This window comes from Empidonax traillii, unplaced genomic scaffold (genome assembly GCF_003031625.1).
Source record: "Empidonax traillii isolate 1590-97213 ecotype Southwest subspecies unplaced genomic scaffold, ASM303162v1 scaffold513:size879593, whole genome shotgun sequence".
Taxonomy (NCBI): Eukaryota; Metazoa; Chordata; class Aves; order Passeriformes; family Tyrannidae; genus Empidonax; species Empidonax traillii.
The window spans coordinates 414427-434238 of NW_020955706.1; the positions used below are offsets into that span (position 1 = coordinate 414427).

The 19812-nt window shown below is 36.4% G+C and overlaps 1 protein-coding gene across 1 annotated transcript in view; it reads left to right on the plus strand.

Moving 5' to 3' along the window:
* The window catches only part of AGPS (alkylglycerone phosphate synthase), a 53672-nt gene extending 34842 nt beyond the window's left edge, over nt 1-18830 (plus strand). The window contains exons 14-20 of the mRNA XM_027896702.1: nt 1506-1618; nt 2910-2979; nt 3897-3958; nt 5772-5861; nt 6287-6386; nt 8090-8147; nt 15466-18830. Of these exons, the coding sequence (XP_027752503.1) occupies nt 1506-1618; nt 2910-2979; nt 3897-3958; nt 5772-5861; nt 6287-6386; nt 8090-8147; nt 15466-15587 (615 nt within the window). The 3' untranslated portion in view covers nt 15588-18830. The remainder of the gene's footprint in view (nt 1-1505; nt 1619-2909; nt 2980-3896; nt 3959-5771; nt 5862-6286; nt 6387-8089; nt 8148-15465) is intronic.
* The last annotated feature ends 982 nt before the right edge of the window (nt 18831-19812 follow it).

Here is a 19812-nt window from a genome sequence, read left to right on the forward strand (position 1 = left end):
TAGAAAATTGCATGATCATGGATTTGGATAACTGTTAGATAAGAGGAGCTAAACATTCTATTCATATAAATATGAACAGATACTCATATGAAGCGATATGATAATACCAAGTGCCTTCAAAGAGTGTGCTTACTTTTGAAATACAGTGGCTGGTACTGATTCTGCAGCTTTTTTTTGGACTACTGAAGTGGGAAATAACATGTGTCTTGGGACTTCTGTTGTAGGGAATACCTCTTAGGTTTTGAGATGGCCCAGAAATTTTGCCTTCTACCCTGACCTGCTGTAGTGCAGGAATATCTTAAATAGTAACAGTTTTGGCAGGAAGATTGTTGTCAGGTTGAAACAATCCTAAGGCAGCAGTATCTACTCTTTCTGCAGTCAGCAACAAACATCACTGCTTCTTGGGATATTGTATCACAAAGGGATGTTGTATGCCAGTTAGAATTCTTTCAGCTCTTCAGGAGAAAAAAAACTGTGGAGCAACAAGAGAAATGCTATGGAATAGTGAGGCATAGATCCCAGGCTGGTGACCAGTCCTTGGCACTTATGTTAGGGCTCACTCCCCTGGTGCATATGAGCAACTGCTACTTCAGAGAAATTCCCAGCTGAGATGGGAGGTAGGAATAGACAAAAGGAATCAATTTAATGATCCTGAGACTACTATTGCAGGTGTTATTGGGACCAATATGCTCAAATCCATCTTATACCTTATTTCATCTGTGAATCTGGGAATGTTCACTGATAGAAGAATGCCAGATATTGCTAGGAACTGTATTTCCTCGAGTGCCTCTTGAAGACAACTGTAAGGTGTTAACTGATCATTACAGCCAAAAGATGGCAGAATAGATGAAAGGATTCATACTAAATGAAAGTGGTTCTAGGACAAGGAGGGACTGTAAATAGCATCTTAAACTCCAAGGACAGAAATAAAGGTCTATTATCGTTGTAGTAAAAGTATTTCTTTCTGTTTACTAGCTACACTGTTTTTGTAGGACTATTGGGTAAGACAGGTCCTTTGCCTGGTGAGGTATATTCAGCTTTGTCATAGTTTTCATGATGTTTTATTGGGGTACTGGGATTTTCTGTGGCACACTGCTGATACAACTATTCTTAGAGCAGTGACATTTATGGTGGTCATAGTCATCTTCCTACTTTAAAACATGAATAGTACATAGAATATAAATGTCTCCATTGCTCAAAGCATTTACGACACGTTTTTTTCTACAGCATAGATAGACAGCTGTTATGTGTATCCTGCTTTTTAACAGGAGGAAAAAGGTGACAGATAATATCTGTTATTTCAATTGACTTGTGTCCTGTAAAGGAAAAGCTCAAATGTTTTAGTAGTAAATTCTTGAAAGATTTTTTTTTCCCAAAAACTCTTCTCTCTGTTGCAGCAATGTTTATTGACCAGAGCACATGCTATGTATTTGAAAAGTAAAAACCTGTTGTTTGTATTCTACCACAAAGATTATGAATAATGCAAAGTTTGTCTCTCTTCGCAGTTTAAAGGATTTGATCCCAATGTACTGTGTGTAGCTACCTTGCTCTTCGAGGGTGATAGAGAGAAGGTTCTTCAACATGAAAAACAAGTCTATGATATTGCCACCAAGTTTGGGTATGCTTTTCAAAGAACTTTTTCAGTGTGAAACTGGGAATTAACTATCTAGGAAAAAATAGGTCTACTGTATTTTTGTAGTGATTACTGTATGGATATGTTCTGAGTTTACTAGTTTGAAGTGGCAGCAATCGATTAGCTATGGAATGTTCTCTTTGTTAAATAAGCCTTGCACTAACTCCTAGGCAACTTCACTGAAAACCTTCAGCTCTCTATGTATTGTAATACAATATTTTACTAAATAGAATTGATGTTATTAAAATAGAAACCATCCCTTTTAATTACTTGTTGGCATGGAAGTGGCTTGTTTTGCAATACTAGATTTACATTTTGACTACAGAAGGGGGAGGTAAAATCATAAGGGTAATATTAAATTTTTGCAGAATTGATGGGAGCATATGAATAGAAGCAGCTTGTTTGGTTAAAGGAGTGCAGTGACTTTCTGTCCCACAGACTGTTTTATGTCCTTACAAAGGAACAGAAAACACTCATTGAAGTGGCAGGCTGAGTAGTGATCAGGTAGTTTCTTCTGCTTTGATTAAGCATGACTGATAAAAGCCATCATCAAAAGTGTGATTTGTCAAGATGTACTCTTTTTATTTTTAAGAAAGTTTTTGCTAATATTGGTCTCAGCTATTCAAATGTACATATAAGTATTGTTTTATCCATTTCAAGGCTATCCTTTCTGAAATTTGTGTTTTCATTGTGCTTTCTTTCTATTACTTCTACCATGAACCCTTTTGTATTTTGGTATTTCAAGATGGTGGTGTATTGATAAGGCTGTTAGAAGATGGTGCTGTTTGGCCTGCTTAGTTAAGGCTGTTAGTTAAGTGCTTAACGGTTTAACCTGGTTTAAAATGCTAAACCATGTAATGCTTTTATAGTCTAATGTGTCTATCCTTCAGAATTTTCTGTGCACAAATTCAACATTCAACAGAAATGTAGTTACACATGTTCCTGTAAATTAATATCCAGGATATACTATGTCAACTTGTGTTTCTCTGCTCTTTTGTGAGTTTTGAAGACTGTTATTTTAAGATCACATCAAATGTTTTGTTATGTTCATCTCTCTTCTGGTTACTGAATGAAAAGACAAGTGCAAAGAGTTAAAGGTCTGGTCTGAAGTAAGTTCTGGGTTTTAGTGAAGAGACCCTACTATTTTCAACTATTTTAACACAGCTTAGGCGGCTACACTTGCACATATGTTTGATAATCAAAGTTATTTTACAAATATTTTTGTAAACTGGTGACTCCTTTGCTGGAAAGTGAATTAAGATCTTGTAAATTACAGTGGCTTGGCAGCAGGAGAAGATAATGGACAGAGAGGATACATGCTGACATTTGTCATCGCGTACCTTCGGGTAGGTCAGCTTTTGTTTGTCTGCTGAAACTCTGTTAATTAATATAACAAAACATAGAGATGTCTTTTTGAAGATGCCTTCTCTGAAATCAAAGTGCAGGTTGCCTTGGATGATATCTCAGACTTCTCCTAGAGGTTGTATCTCTTCCATTTCTGACTAGTGGAACTTCACCTGCAAAACACCATAAAGACATTACTTTATATTCTTGTTAAAAAAATAATTTCTCATAAAGGATAGAGAAAATTGGATTGAAGAATCCACAGGTTGAATGGAATCAGAGTCTTGGAGAGTACTTGAAATACTCATGTGCTTTTTACTCTCAGAAGATCTGCTTTTGAATGTGGTTTGAATCAGAATTCCAAGATTTTGTCTGAACTGCTGCAGCTCTTCTTATGAATTTTAGTCTTACTATTTGAGATTATTTATTTTTCAGAATAATATGCATATCCCAACTGTTTGATTTTATTTGTCTTTTATAGTCAGGGACAAATCACTGAATTTCGCTCTATTGCAGCATGCTATATGTAAAATGGGAAGGTATTTGTCTTTATTCTACCTAGATAGTAACTACATTCTAAATAAATATTTCTACTAGTTGTTATGATGGTTAGCACAGTGAAGCTCTTGACTGGATGCTATGGTTATACAAGTGCTTGATTAGTGTAGACATACTGACTATCTGACAAGTTCTCACTGTAGCCTTGGTATCAAAATGTTTGTCATCCTTGTCTTTTAAGAGCTTCCCTATTATTTCCATACTAATAAACTTACATCACTGGGACAGATGGGTGGTTTTGCTAAATTAAAATTTCTGGTTTTCTCATAGAAAATAAAAAGTTGTTCAATTGTTAGCTGTGTAGCATACACTGGATGTTGATGCTGAATGTTACTGATAATTTCCTCACTCTATTTACTAGGATCTGGGCCTGGATTACTATGTAATAGGAGAATCATTTGAGACATCTGTTCCTTGGGATAGGTAAATTGTGATTACTCTTTAGAATTTCTTAAAACTTGATTTCATTCAAATTATTCCTAACTCATGTTTGCTCATGGGGATACTTAATTTAGGCCTTGTATGTATTTAGTGCTCCCTGATGTGCCTCAAGTCTTGCACCTATGTGTTCTTGCTAGTAAATTACTTATCAGGATTTTGTAAATGCAATGTATCAAGCATTCAGTAATATTTCTACATAGGTTAGCTTATTGTAACAAATTTAGAACTTGAAATTGCCCATTGAACTTGCCAATTGAAACTGCACATTGGTGACAATAACTGCAATGGGTGATGAGCAGCCATGTGTGTGGGATCAGCTGCATATTTCAGAGAAGTCTGTGGTGAAGATAAAAAAAACCTTTAAGTGTATTTAAATAAGTGGGGGGTTTTCTCCAGTAATATAGGGAAATAAAAACGAAAAAGGTAACTTTTGCCCAAGATTAAGATCTTTTTCCTAAGCTTATGTTTTCTGTTCGATATGGTTGAGAAATATTTCACTGCAGCAGTGTTTAATATACAAAATAAGTTTGGATGCTTCTGTCCATTTGGTAAGCTGGAATTCTCTTAAGCAGGATCTAAGGTGATTTGAATCAAAGCTTTACAGCATTCAATGCAAAGTCTGATGACTTAAGCTGGCAATGATGACTTAAGCTGGCAAGCCTGTATCCTTGCTGTTGAATTTAGTGGCAGTGATAAATTCCAGCCCGTTTGAAAATTGGCAAAGTTATATTAAGTGAGTGGAAGAAGTGTGAGAGCAATTTTAAAGCAAAAGTGCTCTTCATTTTACTTTAGCTTTAGATTTTGAAGCATGCTAACTGCTTACTCAACAATTTGTTTTGCCTTTTCCTCATTTCAGAAGAGAATGAATTTTTATCTAAAACTTAAGAAAATATTAAAAATTATCCTTACCAAAGGAAAAGCTTTGAAAACCTTTTTCTACTTTGACTCTTAAGAACCATGTAACTTTCCATAAACTGATTGACTTGTTCCTTACAGGTAGCAGATATTTGAATAAAATATTTAGCTGACTTGCTTATTCATTAAATGGTTAAGTTTCTCTTCTATTCTGTTAATCTTTAAAGTAGTTTTAAATCTGTGTAAAATGTCTTAATCTGAATTGTACAGAATAGCACTACAGACCTTTGTGGGAGACCATATTACTGAAGTAATGGTTATTTGAAAAACAGGAATTTCTTTTAGTTGTTCTAGCACTTTGGTTGCACCTGGGTCTGTCCTAGAAGATTTAAAAAAAAAAAAAAACAAAACAAGTATGTTTTTTTTTAAAAAAGAACAAGTATGGCTTATGACAAGATTTAATAGCTCATTGCCATACTAGAATTGTAACATTTCAAGCTGGCAGAATAGTGCATAGCCGAAGAATCTCCAGGTTTGGCCTTGCAGCATTACAAGACCTCCAAGTTCTCAAGCTTTCTGCTGTATTTGTCAACTACTATGTCAAAAATTTGAGACTATTTTGCTAAGAAAGTAAGTAAAAACGTACAGAAGTAGGTAACCTCCTTTTTACTGAACACTTCTGACATCTCTTCCTTATGAAAAAGAGCTTTTAGGTACTATGTTTCAAAGTAAACTTGCTCTTCAGGAGCAGTGCAGAAAAAGCAGTACCAGTGGTCTTGATGAGGACTATTTTTAGAACAGAGCTAGTTAACTCTGATTTTAGAAGGTAGTCTTATGTTGCATTAGATTATGATTTTTTAGATTGCTGATGTTCTTTTTTTTAGAAGTTGTATAAAATCACATACTAAAATTTTATATTTTAATGTGTTTCCTGTTACAGGGTTTTGGACCTTTGTAGAAATGTAAAGGAAAGGATAGTAAGAGAATGCAAAGAAAAGGGTGTTCAGTTTCCTCCTCTTTCCACCTGTAGGTAAGCCAACAATCTCAACAATTTTTCTTGAATCTTTGATTAGTAAGAGAAGATTACTAAAGAGGTCATTTAACTTACTAGCTAACAGGTAAAGTAGATCTAGTAATGATATTACAAATACTACTAATCTTGGCCTTCCTCTTGAAACTGCAAGTGGATTACATGTAAGAGTGGGGAATTCAAGGCATTAGTAGCACTTGATGAAACTTTTGCTTATATGTACAAGAGTCAAGTGTAATGACTTAAGTGTCAGCTTTCAAAGTCATAGCATTGAGTTGCTCATGAATTATGAGGAAAAGGATAAAAATGTTAAAAAATATGCCACCCTTTTGAATAAGATAAGTAACCTGATGAATTGTATGATGTCACATAGTGGTTGGCTTAATATCATAAAGTTTTGTTTGTAATGCAGTTCTCTTCAACAGGGTGACACAGACCTACGATGCAGGTGCATGCGTCTACTTCTACTTTGCCTTTAACTACAGAGGAATTAGTGATCCTATTCATGTCTATGAACAAATTGAGGTAATGTATTAAAGAACAATAGTTACAGGAGAGAAGCTGATGTCCTGTAATATATGCTAAACCCATTGGCCAAGCTAACTGAATTTTTCAGGAAGGATCTCAAAAGTCTTTTCCTAAAGCTTTGATCATTAGCAACTAGGAAAAGAGGTATATGCTGATAATACATCAAGTAGAGAATAGACTACCAAATGAATATTTTTAGGCATCAGTAGATGAATACATCTGACCGAAGTATAGGAAAGCTTGACCTGGAGTTTCTTGGGTGACAGAAACTTTAAACCTTAAAACCCAAATCCGTGGGAAACTAGTCTTCCTTAGTTCCATTATTTACAAAGCTACTTATTTTTCTTAATACTCAATCTATAAAATACATGGTAAACTTATCAAGATCATGCTTTATTAATAGTGCTGCATGTAGAGCATAATGAAATGGGAGTGTCTGATGCTATTTTTGTTAGGCCCAGATAAGCGCTGGTCTAAGTCTGGTGCATTAGAGCAGTTGTAATCTGCTTCAGCATTTACCAAAGAGCTCTGGAATTACTCTGCTTAACACTTTGGCTGATGAAATGTTATACTTACCTAGTTAGGGGAAACCAGTATCCTTGTTAACTTGAAGATGTAAATTCTTAGAAGGACTATGGCCAAACTGCTTTTTGTCATATTTTCTGTTTCATATGCTCAAACTTCAGCACCAGAAAATTGCTAATAGGACTGTGGAGAAATAGTATTTATAACTAGGATGTGATTCTTATGCTTATTCTTTAGAAATTTCTCTTGAATCTGGCAAGCAAAGTTTTTATCTACAAATTCTGAGGCTCCCATGCTGTTGCATGTAAGGCACTGAGGAATGTAATACTTGGTGCTTATTTAATGAAACTTTGCTAATACCTAGGGTACTGCTTTTTATTGGAATTAGTTAGCAGTATGATTACCTGGTTGCATGTCTTCCATTGTAGTAATTAAATTTAACCTAACAAAGTGAGTTTGTTGACTGAGTATATGTGTTCTATGGCAGACTGAAAAAATCTCTAATTGCAGAGATGCAGTTATATATGTTATTCATTAAAAAGTACTCTTACTTGAAAAAAACATGTAGTGCTTGTGCTTAGGAAAGCTTTCATTGTTATACCTTCTGATCTCTCTAACTATTCATAATCAGAGGTGAATGGCAAAGAAGATTCTAGAACTTTAAAGTGTTTGTATAATTCTTACCATAAAAAACTAAATTTTGTTTTCTGCCACAAACTGCACCCATGAAAGGGTTGTCAGTTGTAAAGTAACTTACTGCCTCAACCAGAATCTTTGAGATCTGGGTTTAAATTCTGATCTGAATAAGGGTCTTGAATCACTCTTGTGAGCCTGTTTTCAGGCTTCTTTACTGAGACTTAATTGTCTTTCAAATGAGCATCCCAGCCACTGGACTACTTTAGTTTTAGCAAGGGGAAAGCAATCCAGAACATTTTATTTGGGAGTAATGTTTGTTGTAAGTGATACCACTTGAAATATTGTAGCTTTGATAATGTTTATTTAGAAAATTCTTACTTACATTTATCTGCAGACTTGATATTTACCTATATTGTGTGCCCTAATTAGTTCTGAAACTTTCCATACACCATGGGTATGACTTCAATAGCAAGCATTTCACGTAATGAAAAAATCTTGTGCGTGTGCTGTTGAATAAATACCGTATCTTTCAAATTTAGAGAGCTGCTAGAGAAGAAATACTTGCCAATGGAGGAAGTCTTTCACATCACCATGGAGGTAATGTTCTCTAATATTAGTTTCTTTGATATTGCTAAATATTAATGAGTACATGAAATAGTTTGTAGTAGAACATGGAAAGAACAGGCATTAAGTGAAATTATTGGAGGCATGTCAAGAGGGAACATCTTTTGGGATTCTTTCTAGAAACTTCTCACTCCTATTGATCTTTGTGCAGATATGTATTCAGTTACAAAGTCTTCGAATGGGAGTTCCACAGTTTTAAGACAGTTTAGTGTCCCTTGTGATTCAGTGAATGCTGTTAGCCCAAATTCCAGAGCACTTAGGCAAAGTATCTACATAAAAGAGCTAGTGACTTTTAACTGGGCTATGTTGCAATCTAACATTTGTTGTGTAATTGATGTTATGTAAGTGTTGATCTTACTGGCTTGCTGTCTGATAAGATCTAGTTATTCAGTTTCCTCTTGTGGAGTTTGGAGTTACTTGTCCTGTGTTGCTAGCATCTTCACAAGGTATTTTGTGCTTTAATATTAAGTTTAAGAATCAAAGTCATATATCAGTGATACTTCATGTACTTGATGCTTTACATATGCTTTTCCCACAAACTTTGATAGCCTAATTTGACTGCATGTGTCCTTTGTAATGCTGTAAGCTTGGATGTCAGAAAGACTTGCTGTGAAGTCAGTTTGATTTGTGCCACTAGCTTCTTGAAACTGATTAACTTGCTGCGTTTCTTCTCTATTCTCTTGGGGCATTGCCTGGCCAGAGATAGAAGAGCAAAGAGGAAGTGTATGGTTTAAAACTAGGCAAAACCTTTGTAATTCTCAAAGCTCTCTGTGGGGAAAAATATGAAGGGCAGAAGCTGTGCTTTAAAACATGTTAGTGACTTCCTAGACTTGAAACTTTTAGATGTGGCTGTTTTCAGGCAGCTTTTTTTGCTTTGTGATGGAAACACACAAAGGACTCTGCTTTAGCAGTATCAGGATGTGTAGGCGTTTTCACATGAGTGAAAACAGTTTCAGTATTTTTTGTTTGATATTCTCTTATTGTCCTCTGATTAAATCTTTAATATGGTGGTGTAGTGGACCTGTCAATTCTCACGCGTATGATGTAGAATTACCCACTTGATGTGCTATTGTGCTCTGCCTGCTGTGGCAGCTGTATTGTACTGTGAGTAGCATTTCATCCATTAACTCCCAAGCAGCTGGAGCTTGTCACACATTTGGATGTATTTGCACTCACCATGTAAAACCTTGCTTATAGCATGTGTTGAACAAGAAAAAAAATACTATGTAGCATTTTCAAATCCTTGCATGCTTGAACATTGTAACTTCACAGCTATGGAAAACTGGGTTTCTGTTTTACTTATGCTCCTGTTGTATTCATGACTGCCTCTGATACTATTAAGTATTTTCTGCCTTGAGTGTTTTCGTCTGGCAGTTCATTGTGTACAATATTCAAGATTAATTTTTTCCAGTGCTTAGTAGATGTGCTGCTGAGAATTAGCCTAATAGTATCAGTTTTATTTACTGACCTTATCACTCTTAGCACTAAGACTGGTCTATTGTGTGGGGTATAAGAAAATACTGGTGCAATTTCTTTTGGTATTTGTCTTGTAATTGTGATTAATAACAGTTGTTTTCACTATCTGGAAACAGACAGGCTGGTTTGTCTGCCTACAATCATACTGTGATAAATGGAGCTATTTTAGCTCTGGGCTTGTGTATCAAAGAAAACAGATGTAGTCTGGGACTTGAGGCTATAGGAAATACAAAGCCTGCTTAAGTCAATCTTCATATACTCCTTGAGTGAAGAAGTGGCCATATATGACAGTCTGGGTTGTGTAAAGCTCCACATGACTTTACATCTGGGGAAGGACGAACTACAGGTAGACATGTGGCTATAATCCACAGCTGAGAACTGAAATCATAATACTCTTAACTTTACAAAGAGTAGCTTCAGAAGGACTTAACTTTGAAAATATCTTCCTTCCCCTCCATTTTGGTTTTCACCTTGCCTTGACTCTATCCTACACTTAGAAAGGGATAGTGGACATTTTCAAGCACAGCTTTGATCCTTCTGCTTTTCTGAACACTGCTCATCTTTAGATTTGAGAGTCATGTAAGAGAGCCACAGTTAGTGTTTAGTAACTTGTCATTCCTAATCGTGCTTTTTAAATGCTAATTTCTTGTAGATACAAGTTTAAGTATAGATAAATAATTAGTCAAGTCATTTATGGCAAGCCCTAAAAACACCCGTATGATGTCACACCTTTCATTCTTGAATTCCTGTTTCATAAAACATGCCTAGTTTTGTATATGTGAAATAACATGTGCTGATTAGGTATGACTGGTATATAAACACAACTATAATCTCTTTGGGGTACAGCACCAGAAGGGAGATGGTTGCATTTGGACCAGATCCCTTTCGTATTACCAAGCTAAGGACCCGTGTAAAACTAAAGAACAGGGTAAAAATTAATGATACATTGTTTCCCTTTCAGGAATTGTTTTAACTAAAACTGATTACTTAAGAAAACAATTATCAGATTGTGGAGTGGAGGAAAATAGCCCCATTTAGCCATTTAACATAATAGAACTAATTTTCTTTTCCTTTCCAGACAGATTGACTAGAGTAAAGGTTAACTATGTAGCCCACACTGCACAGGTTTAGCTATAGCTATGGCAGTTTATATAGGGGAAAAAAAAGGAAAAAACCCCACAACACTAAAAAACCCGCAACCAAATCCAAACAAACCCAAAAAACCCCAAAAAGAAAACAAAGGAAAAACCAAACAACCCTACATCTCATTTGCGTTCAAGTGCATGTTTGACATTGCAGTACTTTGGCAACAGTAAGAAGCTGTGGCTTAAGTTGTACACTGCAGTAACTAACCCACACAAACTACAAAATCTGAAATGATAAAATTCCTTTTTGGGGGGAGTTGAACACATTCTTTTCTGAACAGGAAAAGTATTTCTAACCTTAGGTTAAGCACTGCAGTATGATCATGATAGAGCTTTCTCTACTCATTAGAATGAGTTGAAACTGTGACATTTGTCAGACATGGAGTAACTTTATGTGAAATAATATAATAACACAGTTATATTTTCCTCCTTGGTCTGTTGAAAGTCTTAATCGAATAGTCATCTTCAGTACCTTTTTGAAAAAAAAAAGCAAGGGACTTTCTGACTCATCAACAGAGAACTTGAAAGTATTTAAGATGTTAAGATCACATTTGATCAGGCACTGGAATGGCCTGCCCAGAGAGGTGGTGGATTCACTGTCCCTGGAGGTTTTTAAGATGAGGCTGGATGTGGCACTGAGTGCCATGATCTAGTAATCACAGTGGGGTTGGATCAAGGGTTGGACTTGATGATCTCAGAGGTCTCTTCCAACCCAGTTAATTCTATGATTCTATGATTCTAAGATACCGAGCAAAAATGTGCAAGATGATGTGGTGATGGTGTTACTGATATAGGAGACTTGATGTGCACTGGTCCAATATACTCCAGTGCTACCGTGTATTAGAGTAGTGCACCAACCTTTCTCAGTATTGCAGAGTTCTCCCTGGAAGAGTAATAACGTGTTAATTTCTAGGAGCAGAGAGCTGTTTCCTGTAGAGACTACTAGCTTCAGGAAGAGCATGCAACAGCTGGAAGAGCTCCATCCTTCTTAGGACCTGTCACTGCTGCTCCTTTTGCAAAGCTATTGTTATGCAGTAACTACCTCTTCAAGTTGAAAGGGCTGAAGCAGAGGAAGTCTAGAGCCAGGTGCAGTGCCATAGAGCCCATTTCCACTGGGACCACAATGCTATAAATTTATACTCTGCATAGGTGTAGACTAATTCCTGGACTCAGTCAGCTCTATGAAAACTTTCCTTACAAGACTGTTCACGTGTGCCCTAGTACTTCCTATTCCAAAAATGAGAAAAACAATTGCTGCCTGCTGTTTGCTAGCTCCATTTTTAGCAGCCAGACTTTTGTAGCCATCTAGACACATTTTTCGAAAATGATCAAGTGAAAAGGGCAATGGAAGGTTGAACAGCTTTTCCAGTGAAACCAGCTAAGGGCTGGACCAGCATGTGTCAGAGCTGGGAAAACGTTACTTAGCCAGTTCATGTTTTTCTCTTTCATACATGGACTAGAATGATAGATAAAAAATTTAAAATAATATTGGTGTTGGACTGTCTAGAGTTGCTACTAAACAAGCTTCTTGGCTATGTGATCTGAAGTGCCTTGTGTGAAGTAGGCTCTCTGCCATGCCGGAGTGTTTGTACGGTATGTAATAGGCTGGAGTTCAGATTGGAGATTTCTGGCTTCCTGGCAGTGAATGTTTTAAGGCATTATTAGGCTGCTCAGCACACCTCAGGAAAAGGCCACTTGCCACTTGTAAAACTTGAAAACTAATTCTGTTGTACTTCACATTGGATAATTAAAATCGCAGAATCACAGAATGGGTCAGGTTGGAAGGGACCACAGTGGTCCACTTTCCCTGCTCAAGCAGGGTTATCCTAGAGCACATTGCACAGGATTGCATTGAAGGAGTTCTTGAATATCTTCAGTGAGGGAGATTGTGCAACCTCTCGTCAGTCTGTTCCAGTGCATGGTGACCCACACAGTAAAGAAGTCCTTCCTCATGTTCAGGTGAAACTTCCTGTGCATCAGTATCTGCCCATTGCCTCTTGCCCTATTGCTTGGCACCACTGAGAAGAGCCTGGCTCCATCCTCTTGACACCCTCTCCTCAGGTGCAAGATCTAGTGTCTTCAGAGGAGAAGATGCAAGAAGGGAGGGCTGTGTTTGTTTCCAGTTGGGGCAACAAGAACTGTGTGTGTAGCTGAGTTGGCAAGTAGTAACATTCTGAGCTACTAGAAATTGATTGTACAATGTTATTTTGATTTGAGAACCTTATTAATAAGTTTATGGTGTAGCATATAGAATCAAGCGATTTGGATCTCATTTTTTAATTGAGAAAAGCATATTTTGCTGAAAGCCTTTAAGTGCTAGATGCTTGTATCAGTTCTGGTTCTGTGCACTGTCTCATGTCAGTTCTAGACAAATGGCATCATGTAGGGCTAAAACTAAAAGTCTACTTTCTCTAGGCTAGAGGTGGGAAGTTGGTTTTCCCTAGTCTGTGATAAGGTTTAACTGAGACCTTTTTGTTAGGGAAGTTAAGGCTTCCTTGGCTCAAAGCTGTTTGGCCAGTCTTAGAGTGGAGGTAAGCAACTTTGTCACTTGGAATTACTTTTATGTTCACAGTAACTTCTTTTACTATTATGGCATTTTCTTCCTCCTTTCCAATTCTCATCCTTGAAGCTAATTGGGAATTGAAGCTGTGGGAGAGGAGGAAGAGAATATTTATAGTGCAGAACTAACCTGAAGTGAAACAATATATAAATTACTTTTTTAAGTGCTGCTCTCATCTGCATAGGGCCTTTCCTTCACTTGGTCTCCGTTCCATTTTATCTGATGAATCAGCTTAGAATTCTGAGAGGTTGCTTCAATACTTTTTAACTCTAATATTAAAACTTGACTAGTTGAAAAATCCATGTATATCTTATTGACGTGAACAGTAGGAGCAGGGGATCAACTTTGCTGTTATAAAGGGTTAAAATCTTTGCGTCGAGCATGTTTGTGAAGGACTGCTGGTAACTGTAGTACAGCTTTTTTTCTTTCCAGTTCACTAGTCAGATGTATGTTAGATTTATTATCTCAAAAGTATAAACCATAGAAAATTTGACAAGATAGATGTGTAAATTATCACTTTGACAGAACTAATGATGCACTCCAAGCACCTTCTGTTTTCCAGCACTTGGTGAGCGACTTCATTAAATATGCAACGACTGTTTGGTGCTGCTCAGACAGTAGTTCAGTTCCTTGTGGAATTACATTATTACTGGAGGTGTAAAAGAGGCAGGCATGCTAGCTGTTGGGCATCCTGCTGTGATTCTAATGTGCTCCATCTTGTTGGAGCAGTTGTTTGCAGTCTTTTCAGGACAATTACATCCATAACCACAGAACACATTCACTGAAACTGTATTACAGATAACAGTTGAGAATAGTAATGACTGTTCTTCAGCTGCTTGTGTAAGAGCCAGTGAGTGACTTAAGGTGATGGTCAGGCCACATCCATGCTTTGGATTTTTTTGTAGAATTTGTATTAAAGTTTTCCGAGGTAAAATTCAACCACATCAGCTTGCTCAGACAGTTGCATTGTAGTGATAGTATATTTACAGATGGGGATTTTTTCCTGAGCTGGGTCCACAAAACATAGCGCAGTTCCTATCACATAACAAATTCTTTTGTCCTTCAGTTGTGGTCTTTGCTCTTGACACACACGCCGCTAATAGTTGTTTTCTAGCAAACTGCAAATTTTGTTCTGTCTCACGTTATTTGCTTTTTCTGTTGGCATTGTGAGTGGCCCGTATTCCTTAAGGTATAAACAAATATATTCTGTTCCCCAGAGGTGTCCCTGTAATTTATTATTCTGATGACAGTTTGATGGTTACCCTGAAAACAGGGCACAAAAGATGGCTTGAATTTAGCTTCAAATGCTCTTAAAGCCTCTGTCTCTCAAACCTTTACTATATTGTATCATACTGACGAATGGGTTGCATTTCAGGCTGACAAGTTAAACGCTAGACTGTGTTTAATGAAAAAATGTCCCTAGTTTTGAATTATTTGTTAATTAGAGTTGACCATTTTGTTGATTAGTATGTGAACACTCAGCTATTTAACAGGACTATTGTGAGAATTTAGTGAAATGAGTTTTTAAAAGACTGTTTCAGTTTTATTTTGTATTTGTTATAGGTAGTGAATATTTTTACATGGAAAACAAAGCTCTTGTGTAATGGTATTGAGCAATTACCAGCCAGCATAGAAGTTTTTGAATTAATTATTAAGCCTTCTTTATAGGAAACATTTTTTTGCTATTTAAACCAATACTGGTTTAAGCTGGATGACTGAGTTACGTTTTCAGTTTAAAGAGATTAAGAAATGTAGGATTCTGCTTTTTAGTAATCTCCTCTACAGTTTCCTAGTTAAAATTAGTTTGTGGCTTTTTAAAACTTATGCTGATTCCCCGTCTTAATAGAACATGTGATTTCAGCCTAAGCTTCATCTAAATTTCATAGTTTCTAAAGAAAGTAGACAGTGTGGAACACAGTCTTCCTCTGGGAGTATGCTGAGCTTAATGAGCTTGATAGTCTGGTGGGCTCAATAAATCAAATAAAGCAAAACATTTCTCATTTTTGAATAAAAGCATTTATCACACAGTGTTTATTCATTCATGTTCGCAAGATTGATTGGCTCCTTGAATCCTGCCATATATTGAAACACTTTGTTTTTGTTTTTCCAGTAGGCAAATTGCGGAAGCGCTGGATGAAGGAGAGCATCTCTGATGTTGGCTTGGGAATGCTGAGATCTGTTAAAGAATATGTGGATCCCAATAATATCTTTGGAAACAAAAATCTTTTATAAAGCCCTGCACAAATGATGTACTAAAAATTAAAAATTACAGTTGAAATTCCTCCACTTTATTGTATTGATATCCCAGTAATCAAATATAACATAGATTAAACTTTAAAAACTAGTAATTTACATTGCTTTTTTGCTACTCCCTTCCCTCTCCCCCCAATAAAGTATAAACATCACTGTTAATGTTTATGGACTTTTACTTACAATGCTCTTAACCCACTGGGCACGAAGTACCCACCAGGAAATGCAGATTTGTTTTCCAAGTTCGGTGTAACACAGCTGACAGTATTTTCAATGCTGGATACTGCCAGATGTTTCTTACTTAAAGCATCCACTGCAAGGAGGACAAAGACTGACAACTCTGTTTTCTACAGAAGCAGCTGCTCAACCCAGCCTCTTGCTAAAGGAAAGCTGCTAAGAGACAGGTGAGGGAACACCAAGGAGTACCTCACTGTACTGAAGGATTAAGCATGTAACAGACTTGTAACCAGCAAATACTTAAGAGTACAAATATAGGCTTTGATCAAAAGAGACAGTGTAAGCCAAATTACTAAAAACTCAGTAGTCTCTCACTGTAGTACTACTTGAAAATTATACACAGTTGAACCGTTCTGAGTTGTATTTGCATTGCTGGGATAATCTTAAATTAATTGTAGGTCAGTCACTAGTTTTGTACAATGGACATTTCTCACTGTATGTTGAAAACAGGTTTGTAACAAAATTTTGCGTTCATCTGTACTTCAGTCCTAGTGTGTATAGTTTTTGTTCCTGTTTTGTTTGTTTTGCATAGATGCAAAATACCTTTATCAGTTAAAAAAAAAAGTTTTGGCTATTCAAATGAAACTGCCCAGCACTGTCTTTTGAAACAGTCTCAACAGTTTAATAAAACACAACCTAATGTTATCCTGGAAGTGAGATTTCCCATTTAAGTTTTGTACAGTTTCCTATGGCCTTTATGAATCATTTATTTACTTCACAAGTAGCAACAATTTTAATTGTCCATTGAACTTTATGAAAATTAAATATTTTCTTGATCAGTATCATGTGAGAGTAAGCATTTTTACATTGAAACTAAATAAACTAAAAGTATTTGTCAGTACTCATGATCCATTTTTAAGGTGGGTTCTTTCTTAAAGCAAATTATCCAATTTTTTGATAATTAATGTAAATGCTTAGGATAGAAGAAATACAGACTATCCTTTGAGGACACTGTCTCTCTAGCCAACTGCTTCACAGCTCTGTAGTGTCAATTTGGACACCTTTTGTATTGGTAGTGCCCTTAATGAGGAGAAAAAGATAAATTGCATTTTTGTTTTTAAACTATTTTAGAATACTGTCTCATTAGCTCTCAGTTTTGGTAATATACCAAAAAGAGTATGAAGTGCTTGAAAATATACTGCATATCAGAAACTCTGAACTTGTTTAAAGACTAATTTCAATGCTGTACTTAAAATTACTGAAAAACATGAACACTCAAAACATCACTTTAAAAATGCATGCTGTCGAGGTATTTAAACTTTTTTATGATCTGCAGGTCGTAAGGCAGAATGTTCATGTGGTACTTATAATGCAGCTACATTTAATTTTGAATGGTCTTTGTCTCACAACATTTCAACATAAAAATATATAATTTTTTTCTCTCCCACAGAGTTCATATTTCAGAAGTAACTAAAACAATAGGTGTAGTCTGTTTTAGGAAACTGAGCCTTCACACTGTGGTTAAGTGTTCCTTAAGTACACAAAGGTGTCTCAGCAAAGTGAATCTGCACGTTTTTGTGCAGAGCACTCCCTCATCTCACCTGCTGCACAGTGGTGATACACAGCTGGTGTATTGCTGATGACTTGTATTGCTCTGAAGTGGAGACCTTTCTAGAAGCTGGTAAATATGAAGGGTGTTTATGTGCCTCAATGAAAGTTTATGTCTAACTACGAAGAATTAATTTTGAAGGAAAGTATGTGAAGCTTTTTTGCAGAATGACAGCACAAAGAGAACTAGAACAAGTACTCATAGCTTAGTTAATACTGGTCTCTTAAGATTTTGACTAAAGTACAACACAGCTCTACAATGTCCTTCCCATTTTTTAATTTTCTCACTGTGGTTTGCTCATCTCTTTTTTTGTATTGAAAGTACACAGGTAAAATCTCCTTATACTCTCTAACGTTTAAATAGCCTCGACTTCTGAAGTGATTTAAAACGTAGTAAAGATTTTTACTGTATGTCAACTGTCATATGGAAAAGTGAAATAACAGGCTCTAAGGTCTCAAAGCACTGTCACTGGATAGCTCTGAGGAAAAGATTAACTACAAATGTAATGGATTTTTTTTTCTACTGGCTGCCCTGTTACTGTCTTCCTAAGTATTTCTCTGTCTTATGAACCCGTCAGAGCTTAGTGAAACTACAGCTGAAACATGTATTACTGTCTTTAACTTCACTTTTAAATTCCTAGTGAAAATAAAAAAAAAATGTAATGCAAGTTCAGAAGACCTAGATACACACAAATCATTCAACATTTAAATGAAATCTTACTTTCACTGATTCTACAGTCTTCCACCACTCTTTCTTCTGTATCTCTACTTTCTATAGACTTCACTTCCTGTAGCTGCAGCCTGTTCAGAGATGGAGTTCGATCCATGCAGATCAGAAGTGCCGATGCCTAACACGTGACTTTTGCATTTGCTTGACTATTTTGGCCATATGTAAGTTACAAGCAGTTTAAATTAAGCTTGTAATTACTTCCAATTACATAGCTTCTGCTCCCTTTGAAGGAGGAAAGGTGCAGAGTGGCTATGGTTTGACTGTAAAATATGTTTACATTGGAGAGACCTTTATAGAAGTTTTGAGGGGAAAGAAGCAAATCTGTTAGAAGTTGATCCAGGATCTAAATCTTGCAGTCAAAGAAAAACATGTCTTGATTTGACTCATAGTATATTGGTTAAGTTAGAGATGTCATCTTTGCCTTACAGCTGTGAACAGAGGCCAGGCCAAATAGTTCTTCTGTAGCAATGTTAATTAACTGAAACAAATCTCAAAGGCAGGGATACATTAGCACTGAAATCCAGAAAACACAAATTGCTTCTCAATCTTGGAAATGTGTGTTTATCAAGGTTGTAATTTAATTTTCTGCAAATAAAGCCAAACAGTGTTTGTCATTTTAGTGTGAGATTAACTGTAAAACTTCAGTTGTAATGTTAAGAGATTACAGAACCTTATATTATTAATAAAAAGAAAATTGGCCTAAACAAGTATGTGGTTTTTGTGATGAAACTAAACAAATATATTCTACTAACTTGTCATATTGCTTCATTTTAATTTGGTGATGAAGTCTTACCTAAGGAAAACTATTAGGAAAGCTTTGGCACTTGGACAGAGAGAGAAGAGATTGAATTTGTAAATGTGTGCTAATAGGAGCTCTGCTTTTGTGTCCCATCTGCAAAACAGGAAAGTGAGAGAATTTCACTGAAGGAAGGGCAAAACCACACCTGAACACCAAGGCTACTTGGTTCAGAAATTTCACCTCCTCAGTACCCCCTGTTTGGGCAGCGCAGTGACCATGTTCAACTGCTCTTGGAAAGTTCTCTTAATAGAGCGCAGGAGCGTACCTTGTCTTACTCAGATTCCCCAAATTTCAAAGACCTGTTGTATTGTGTTATTGCAACAGGCATCGCATTTCTTGCTGCTGTGCTCATGTCTTACGTAAAAGGTCCTGGAATCTGCTTGAAAGTTCTGCGTGCACTAATGCACCATTGTGAGCAGAAGTATTTCTCAGTTATCTGCATTACTGTTATTGAGCCTTTGTGCCTTTTAAGCCAAAATGGCTGAAATCACACACTACCTGAAAGAGCTGTTGAATTGTCTTGTGTTAACACTGTAATTCAGTCTTAATACATATTGCACAAAAACTGCAAAAGTCATAGTATGCAGGGGACAGAAGAGCTAATGATGAGGTTCACCTTGTAGAACTATCACAATTTCTCAATATGATCCACATTTTTTTGTCTGCTTGCTCACAGGAGCGAGAAAACTACCTGACAGCCAAGCATTTTATTTGTGTTTCCCTTCTATTAACAGCATTAAAATGCAGTATTTTTACTTAGATCCAGCAAGTCTCAATTTGAAGGAGATCTTAGATGATGATATACTTGTCTCAGGATGACAGCCAGACCCCACCAGTGTTCTCTTTGTTTGTAATACGTAAGTTTTATAAAAAGTTGGATCTGAACTTGCAGC